This window comes from Piliocolobus tephrosceles, chromosome 12 (genome assembly GCF_002776525.5).
Source record: "Piliocolobus tephrosceles isolate RC106 chromosome 12, ASM277652v3, whole genome shotgun sequence".
Taxonomy (NCBI): Eukaryota; Metazoa; Chordata; class Mammalia; order Primates; family Cercopithecidae; genus Piliocolobus; species Piliocolobus tephrosceles.
Genome location: NC_045445.1, coordinates 50,542,549 through 50,552,208, shown reverse-complemented (window position 1 = coordinate 50,552,208; position 9,660 = coordinate 50,542,549). Strand labels below are relative to the sequence as shown.

The 9,660-nt window shown below is 42.2% G+C and overlaps 1 protein-coding gene across 3 annotated transcripts; it reads left to right on the top strand.

Annotated features, from left to right (window-relative positions):
- Positions 1–3,321: 3,321 nt before the first annotated feature.
- On the top strand, positions 3,322–5,369 carry TCEAL3 (transcription elongation factor A like 3). Of its 3 annotated transcripts, none has more exons than XM_031936649.1 (3): positions 3,322–3,507; positions 4,041–4,110; positions 4,486–5,369. In XM_031936649.1, exon 3 carries the CDS (start codon positions 4,513–4,515, stop codon positions 5,113–5,115), a length of 603 nt encoding a protein of 200 aa, XP_031792509.1. In that variant the 5' UTR covers positions 3,322–3,507; positions 4,041–4,110; positions 4,486–4,512; the 3' UTR covers positions 5,116–5,369. The 3 variants fall into 3 exon arrangements, with proteins under 3 accessions (XP_031792509.1, XP_031792510.1, XP_031792511.1); XM_031936650.1 differs by having other exon boundaries at positions 3,322–3,495; positions 4,491–5,292; XM_031936651.1 differs by having other exon boundaries at positions 4,491–5,292.
- The last annotated feature ends 4,291 nt before the right edge of the window (positions 5,370–9,660 follow it).

The window sequence follows — 9,660 nt, the reverse complement described above, 5'->3', positions numbered from 1 at the left end:
CCTGACTCCAGTTTTCTGTCCAGACAGAAGAGGCATCCACAGTGCCTTGTTTTTCTGTGTCTCATATACCTGTGCTTCCCAGATGTTTATCTAGAAGTTAAAATAATGGGGCAGAAGAACAACCGATGGTGCAGTATTTTTTTCCATCTCATAATCTATTGATCTGATAATGCTGAAGCTCATATAGTATATATAGTTCCTCTTACTATATTTCCAAATGATGCCTCTGATAGCAATGCAATTTTTTTAATTTTTTATTTTTTATTTTTTTTTTTTTAATTTTTTGAGATGGAGTCTCACTCTGTCACCCAGGCTGGAGTGCAGTGGCGCGATCTCGGTTCACTGCAAGCTCCACCTCCTGAGTTCACGCCATTCTCCTGCCTCAGCCTCCCGAGAAGCTGGGACCACAGGCGCCTGCCACCACGCCCGGCTAATTTTTTGTATTTTTAGTAGAGACAGGGTTTCACCATATTAGCCAGAATGGTCTCAATCTCCTGACCTCGTGATCCGCCCGCCTTGGCCTCCCAAAGTGCTGGGATTACAGGCGTGAGCCACTGCGCCTGGCCAGCTATGCAAATTTTTATTGCAAAATCATGTATTTTATGGGAGGTTGAAGGAACTATTTGGTGAAGGTCTACTATGTGCTAAACACTTTATATAGCCATTTTTATTTATAATTCACAATAATCCTGATACAGAAAATCTTACTCCTATTTTCTAGAAGAGAAAACTAAAGCTCACAGAATTTTAGTAACTTTTCTAGGTTGACACAACTAGTAAGTGGCAAAGCTGGTATTTTAGCTTTTGATCTCCACAGTAAATAGACTGGTTGCTATAGTATATGTTATATGGTGACCATGTGATGTCATGCACATAAAGGAATTCAACACCTATTGATGAGGATGATAATAAACATGAAATAATCTCTCTTGGGTTTAGACATCTGGGTTGTGGTGTTCATAAAAATTTAGTTAGAGCAAAAAATCAATGTATTGTACTCAACAAAGCCTAGCCCAGCTTTCGCACTAGGTTGAAATGCCACCTAATCTGTATATTAAAAGCTCATTAAAACCTAAGTGTGTAGAAGAGCATTCTTGTCTTTTCTTCACTAAATTTCTATTTTTGGACCTGTGCCATACTGTTTGGATTATTACGAGCTCTCATATGTTAAACAACTAGAACCCCTTTATCATGACTTTTCTTAATTTCTTGCCTATCCTTTCCCATTTGATTTTTTTCAAGAGACCTTTGAAGAAAAATCTACCAAACTTCCAAATGCTGGCAGGGTGGGGGGCAGGAGTGATAAAATTCACAGCTTTACAAGACTGAATCATCATCCCATCCAGGAATCTGGTATCCTAATTGTCTAATTATCCAACAGGCACATTTCTTTTCAATTATTTCAAAACTTAGAATTTACTTTAGATCTTCAATAACTGCTAAAAGTTGATCTGAAAATAATCAGGCTAAAGACCAAGGCCCTTTTTAACCTGGCTTGTGAAGTGGTTTCTGTATAAGAGGTAATTAGTGACCTACCTACTTCAAGTACTGCAATGAAGATGAAACAGAAAAAGGCAGTGGGACAATATGATATATAATATTTTGGAACATATTAAAGGAGAGCAAGACTTGAGGTAGCAAAACCAGAAAGGGATCTTCCACCATAGACCAGAAGTGGGGAGTTGTTTGCCTAAAAAAAAAGTAGCAAGAGTGGAGATGGAAGAAAAGTGGGAAGATCCAGAGATGTTTAGAAGAGAAGGTCAAGATTACTTGGTGGCAGGGAGGAAGAGGGAATGAGGGATGATTCCCAGATTTCTTGCTTGGGCAACAGTGTGGGCTCTAGAGCCATCTATTAAGATAAGAGAAACGAAGAGGGGGGAGTTTTGTGTGTGGAAAAGATCAAGGAAGGATGGTAAAATCACTTGGGACATATTGCATTTGAGGTCCTTCAGGGACATTCAGGTGGATATATCTAATTGTTAATTAAAATGGATCTGAATCAAATTTATACTGAAGTTCATGTAGAAAAATAAACATACAAGAATGTTTAGGAAAAAAGGGAATCTACTGAGGGGACCTAGCTCTACCAGATATATGAAATTATATATGCTCTATAATTCAACTGGTATATGGATAGCAAACAGACCAATGAAATAGAATAGAAAGCCCAGAAAGTTTTCCAAGTACATACGGAAATTTGATATGTAATAAAGGTGGCATCGCAAATCCCTAAAGCAAAGATGGACTTTCTGATGCCAGAACAACTGACAAACCAATTGGAAAAAGAAAACAAAAGATCCATGAATACTTTATGCCATACACAAATATAAACTCTAAATGTAAAGAAAACCATATGAATACAAGAAGAAAACATGGGTGAATGCTTCTTGGACCTTATGTAGGAAAAGATTTCTTAACTATGAACCGAAATTTAGAGGCAATAAAAGTTTAATAAATTTGACTACTTTTTTTAATGCATGGCAGAAAAACACCATAAACAAAGCCAAAAAGCAACTGACAAACTGGGGACAAAATTGCAACATATGTAACAGTTAATGTATTAAGAAAACTTGAAAATTGAGGTGAGAAAGACCAACAACCCACTAGAAAAATGTGGAAAAGACATGAACCGACAATTCACAAAGAAAGATATTTAAATTGTCCTTAAACAGAGATAAGGCAATATAAAATGCCATTGATACTACTTCTCAACTATCATATCAGCGAACATTTACAAAAATGTCATAGGTTATGTTGGGAAAGGTGTTGGGAAACAAAACACTATATTACTGGTGGGAATGCAAAAATAGGTCTGAGATTCTGGGGAGGGAATAGCCTGGAGAGGTAGCTCTGGAAGTCATTGGTCTTTACAGGAAATAAATGAGATCGAACAGGGAGACAGAACTTGAGGACTGAGGAGAGAGGAGGCCCAGGACAGAACCCTAGGAACACCGCCACTCGAAGTGGCAGCTCAGCTTCCTGGCAGGCACCACCACCCCGGGCTCTGGAGTCAGGCAGAGACGGTCTTGAAAGCGGGCTCTGGAGTTCTGGGGCTGAGCGCTCTTGGCAAAGTCGCGTACCCTCTTTGATCAGCTGTCACACCTGGCGATAATGGGCATCACAGAGAGATACCCTGCGGATGCTGTGAGATGCGCCAGGTAAAGCACCTGGGGTCAGAAAGCCACCCTCTCCTCCTCTTCTCCGTGACTGCCCTTTGCTACACAAACACACCCCGACCCCGACCGTCCCCAGCCTCCCGGTCCCTCGGGGATGGATGGTGAGGTGGGTCAGGGAAGGGGGGCCGAGCTCGGGTGACGCGGTGCTCACGTGACCCGCCGGGCGCCTACGTGGGCACCAGCCCCCGCGCCCGCCCGCCCTGCGGTCCGGTCCCGGCGCCCGCGCAGAACCAGCTGTCTGAGCTGTCCGGGCGGCGGGGGAGCAGCGAGCGGGCTTCTGCAGCCGGAGGAGGCACAGGCCTGTCCCGGGTCCCGGCAGGTCAGTGTGAAGGTGGGCGCTGCCGGCAGACCTGGGAAGGGGAGGTGGTGGCTGGCAGTAGGAATAGGGAGGGGGTGGAGAAAGGATCCGGGAGATTGGTGAGGAGGGGGATGCGGAGCGGGCGGGGGTGAGGGCGGGGGAGCCTGGCTCGCCTTCTCGACGACCCCGTGCACTGAGCCCTCCATCCATTTTAGTGCTGGAAATGGGGTATGGGGGAGCAACCCTGCAGTGCAACAGTGAAACGTAGACGTATTCTGGAAATAAACCCCTCTCACAATCTGCTCCCATGGAAACATCTGACCTCCGCAAAAATGGGGTGGCGCTGGGACAGGTTGCTTCCAGGGTTAGGGGACACAGAGACAAACGCAGTTTGGAAAGCATCCTGGTTTGGTGCCCGAGGCCTGGAGAGAAATGGCGGCTGGGGTGCGGGGGATGTAGGGGAGGAAAACGTTAGATGAGAAGGGCCTGGACTCAGGAAAGGGAACCGAGTCCCTGTGAGACTGCTGAGCGCGCAGCCCCTACCCCTGTCTCCTGTCTGTCCACAGGTCTGCGCGTCTGTCCCCAGCGCTCTGCGAGGCCTGAAAAGGAGCAGCAACCTGTCCAGAATCCCCGCAGGTCCGTGAAGGTGGTTGGAGGGGAGCTCCATGGACAAGGCCCTATGAGGGTTGAGAGTGTGGAGGGCCCGGCCAGGGCCGAATTGGGGTCCCTGCCCATCCCCCACTCACATGAACACACACCTTACCAGGCTGAACCAGGGCAGAGAAGGTGGCAGGGCCTGCCAGGCAATGGCTGGCTCACGTGTGTGGGAGGAGTGGCAGGCTACGTGGTGGGCAGAAGGCCCTCTTGTAGGCCCGGCCAGCTTAGGGGAACCCTCACCAGGGGTGAGATGCAAGTACTATCCAGACCTGCATTCCACCCCACCCACTCAGTCTCCCTTGTCACTTACTTGTCTCTTACTTGTCTCCTCTTCCCTCCATTCCCATCCCCCAGGACAGGAAAAGGAGGGGAAATCTCGACATGGAAAAACCCTACAATAAAAATGAAGGAAACCTGGAAAACGAGGGAAAGCCAGAAGATGAAGTAGAGCCTGATGATGAAGGAAAGTCAGAAGAGGAAGAAAAGCCAGACGTGGAGGGGAAGACAGAATGCGAGGCAAAGAGAGAGGATGAGGGAGGGCCAGGTGATGAGGGACAACCGGAAGATGAGAGGAGCCAGGAAAAGCAGGGCAAGTCCGAAGGTGAGGGCAAGCCACAAGGCGAGGGCAAGCCAGCCTCCCAGGCAAAGCCAGAGAGCCAGCTGCGGGCCGCCGAAAAGCGCCCGGCTGAAGATTATGTGCCCCGGAAAGCAAAAAGAAAAACGGACAGGGGGACGGACGACTCCCCCAGGGACTCTCAGGAGGACTTACAGGAAAGGCATCTGAGCAGTGAGGAGATGATGAGAGAATGTGGAGATGTGTCAAGGGCTCAGGAGGAGCTAAGGAAAAAACAGAAAATGGGTGGTTTTCATTGGATGCAAAGAGATGTACAGGATCCATTTGCCCCAAGGGGACAACGGGGTGTCAGGGGAGTGAGGGGTGGAGGTAGGGGCCAGAGGGGCTTACACGATATCCCATACCTTTAATGCCTTTGGCCTTGCATTCTGACTTCTCTGATGAGAATATTGCTGGCCCTGCTTTCCCTGGTAGGTATTTGCCAGGCCCAATGCTTTAACCTTAAGCTGATACTTTGCTTTAGATGTCAATCTCGTTACCAGCAGCCTTTTGACCCAACTACAGTGCTCTATATTTTAGTAGAGGATTTTCACCCATGTGCATGGAAAAGATGTTCATGGTACATTGTAAAAAAATAAAAATAAAAAAAGTTTGCAGAACCGCATATACAGTATCAGCCCGTTTTTATAAAAATGTAAATGTTTGCATAATGCATTTATGCACAAAGAAAACTCTGAAAGCATGTACACTAAAAAGTAGCCAATGGTTATTCCTGAATGGTAGCCAAAAATGAGTTCAATCATCTGCTGGGTAGGTACCTCCATGCCATTCTGCTGTTGTTGTGCCCATCCTCATGTCTTCCCTAGGTGTAACTAGGTGAGTAGGCACTGCTACCCCTTCTTCTGTGTCCTTTATCATCCTATGGCGGAGCCATAGGATGTGATTCTTTTTCTTTTCTTTGCTGTCATCTCCACCTTTTCTTAAAGGATATGTCCTTTTGTCATAATAATAATTTGAAAAACTAAATGAGAAAACAATACATAAGCAATTGAACTGTTCAGTGAGCCTATGAGGGTAATAAAGACACTTAAAATTTCTGTTGCCAGAACATAAAACGATAAGTAAAATTTATATGACCTCTGAGACTAATAGCTAAAGGTATCAACCCGGCAGTTATAACAAATCCATTGCTGTAAGGGTCAGTCTTGCCATCTGTGAAATGGGAATAATACTTATCTCACAGGACTGCACAGTGGATCAGATGATGTATTGAACATGTGAGCTGTTCTTACAGTAGCAGGACCCAGCACCCTGTCAGACACTTAAAAGAAGAGCTGAAGGTAGGTTTCACCTGTCCCCAGGAACAAATCCAAGCAGCTGAGTAGAGGATGCCATCCTTCTCTGGATACTATCATATCTGCTGGGCACTTCTCTTCTGCTATGCCCTGTATATGTACTGTCTGCTGACAGCCGCTGATATAATGGAGTACTCATGGTGACAAAGCCCTTCTGATTCCCTACAGTCCCCAAAGGGCCACAGTTCTAAGTGCAGGTGGTTCTACTCTAGGGCTTCCTGGAGCCCACTGTATTACACAGTTCTTAGCAAAGTAGCCATTAACATTTTTAGTTCATTTTATATTTGCTTACAGCTTCATTTCTCTTCTTAGGACTTGAGACATTTTGGGTCTACTTGGGACTGTGTCCTGAGTCTAACCTATTGACTAGATAATGAACTGTGTTTGAACCAAATACACTACTCCAGTACCACAGGTGAACCCTATCTAAATTTTTGTACCTTTCTAAGTGTGAGTTTTCCCTAAAAAGCCTTGTTGGCTGGCCTACTATACAAAATCAAGGGACTTATCCATACATAATCACAGAGATAACCCTGTGTGAAACATCCCTTCCCATACTAAACCACTTGCAACTGAAAGAGGTACAGTGCTCTTAAAAATATTAAAAACTCTCAGGCATTTTTATTTAGCCCACCAGTATATTCCCTTATCAAAACAGACTTTTAAAAAATTCATCCTGATATCCCTTACACTGTACTTGACACATATATTTAACAATTACTTGATTATGACTGAGTCAGGAGCCGTGAGGTTTTGGCCCAGTGTATCCTTGGGCAAGTAATTTCACTTGTCGAAAATACAACTTGAAATTCAAAACTAAATAATACAGGAGAAGTGATAATTCTAAATTCATCTCATACACCATTTTAACAATGTATAAAAATGATTTTTTTCAAAATATGTTAAACGACTCCCTGGGAAGCTTGTTTAGAATGTAGCATCCTGGTCCCTGGCACAAACCCAGAATTTCTAGGAAAATGGTTCTAGAACCTGCAATTTCCACAAACTGCCCAGGTAATTCTGATGTACACTAAAGTTTAACACTTTGCATGATCTCAATTATATTAAGTATAAACCATAAAAAAGTAGGAGGAAGTATAAGGAAATGTTTATCTGAATTCAGTAGGCACAAAGCACATATGTACCAACACCTTTTAAAAAAACAAACTATGTGCTAGATTTATACATTGACAACTACAAAACATTTATGAGAGAAATTAAGATTTAAATAAATGGAAAGATACATTGTTCATGGATTGGAATGGCTGCAAAGAAACAGTGGCACAGGACTCTCTCAAGGTGGATGCCCTAACCAAGGTTCTACCTGTTTTTACCCTTTGGGAAGGTCTTGAAATCTAAAGACTACCAAGTCACATTCCCTTCTAAATAATCCATATCTGTTTATTCAGGTAGTGAGTGTACCCACTGGGGGCATCCACTGCAGAGGAAACTATCAATAATTGGGAGGAAAAAATGACCATCTCTGCAGATATCATTCAGCCTCCCCATTCCCCTGCCACTGCTATCCCAATGTTTGCTCAATGGGCCCTTGTACAAAACTATGCTAGAGCTCAACAATATTGACTTCCCATACCAACCTGATCTGACTATTCTCATAGCTGAGTATGAAACCTGCCAACAGCAGAGGCCATTGCTGAGACCCTAATATGGTATCATTTCCAGAGGGAAGGTTGATTATATTACTTTGTGCCCTATAAATATATACAATTATAAATTGTCAATTAACAATAATTATTTAAACTATGAGAAATAATACACAAGTACAATGTAGCAAGATACAATATCAATATACAAAATCAATTGCATTTCTTTATAGTAGAAATGAACAATCTGAAATGAACTTAAAATGATTCCATTTACAATGGTATCGAAAAGAAAAACAATCTTGGGAATAAATTTAACAAAACAAATGCCAGACTTGTTATGGAAAAGTACAAAATGTTGTCAAAAGAAATTAAAGACAACCTAAATAAATGGAAATAAATTCAATGTTCATTGACTGAAAGACTTAACATTGTTCAGATGGCAATATTCCCTCATTGATCTACAGACTTAAGGCAATCACTATCAAAATCTCACCTGGCTTCTTTGCGGAAAATGACAAAGTGATCCTAAATTGTAATGACCGAAAACAGACAAAACAATCTTGAAAAACAGTAACAAATGGAGTTCTTACACTTTCTAACTTCAAAACTTACCACAAAGCAATAGTAATCAAGACAGGGTGGTCCTACCATAAGGATAGATATATAAATCAGTGGAATAGAATTGAGAATCTAGAAGTAAACTCTCACTTTTATGCTCAATGGATTTTCAACAAGTCTACCAAGACAATTCAAAGGGAAGATAATAGTTTTTAAACTAATTGTGATGAAACAATTCGATATGCACATGCCAAAGAATGAATTTAGAACATTATGTCACACCCTATATCAAAGTGAACTCAACACAGATCATAAATATAAATGAAAGAGCTAAAACTATACAGCTCTTAGAAGAAAACATATGCATAAATATTCATGACCTTGAGTTAGGCAATTTTACTTAGATATGACAACAAAATCATATATGACAATAGATATATTCCACTTTATGAAAATGGAAATGTTTTGTGCTTCAAATGATAACATTGAGAAAATGAAAAGATGATCTACCAGATGGGAGAAAACAACTGCAAATAATACATCTGATAAGGAGCTAATTTCCAGAATATATAAAGAACTCTTACAACTCAACCATTAAAAAAAAGAGAACCCAATTTTAAAATGGGCGAATGATTTGAATAGATACCTCTCCCAAGAAGATATACAAATGTCCAATAGGCATATGAAAAGAAGCTCAACATTATTAGTCACTAGGGAATGTAAACCAGAACCACAAAGTGATACCACTTCACACACAGTAGGATGGCTAAAACGAAAGAGATAGAAAATAAGTTTTGGTGAGGATGGAGAGAAACGAGTCCTCACACATTGCTGATGGGCATGCACTCGCTTGGCATAACAAATTGGCAATTCTTTAAAATATTAAACATAATGTGTCATATGACCTAGCAATTCCATTCCTAGGTATATACCCAAGAGAAATGAAAACATATAGTCATGCAAAATTTATACACAAATGTTTATAGCAGTATTGTTCATAATAGCCAAAATATAGAAAAAAAAATCCATGAACTGGTGAATAAACAAATATGGTATATTATACAATATATTTGGCAATAAAAAGGAAGTAGTACTGATACATGGTATAGCATGGATGAACCTTGAAAACATTATGCTAAGTGAAAGTAGGCAGTCACAAAATACCACATATTTTATTATTCAATTTATAATAAATGGCCATATCAACAAATCTATAGAGAAAGTAGATTCGTGGTTGCATAGGGCTTGCAGAAGGGCAGGAATGAAAAATGATTGGTAGGCCGGGCGCGGTGGCTCAAGCCTGTAATCCCAGCACTTTGGGAGGCCGAGACAGGCGGATCACGAGGTCAGGAGATCGAGACCATCCTGGCTAACACGGTGAAACCCCGTCTCTACTAAAAACTACAAAAAACTAGCCGGGCGAGGTGGCGGCGCC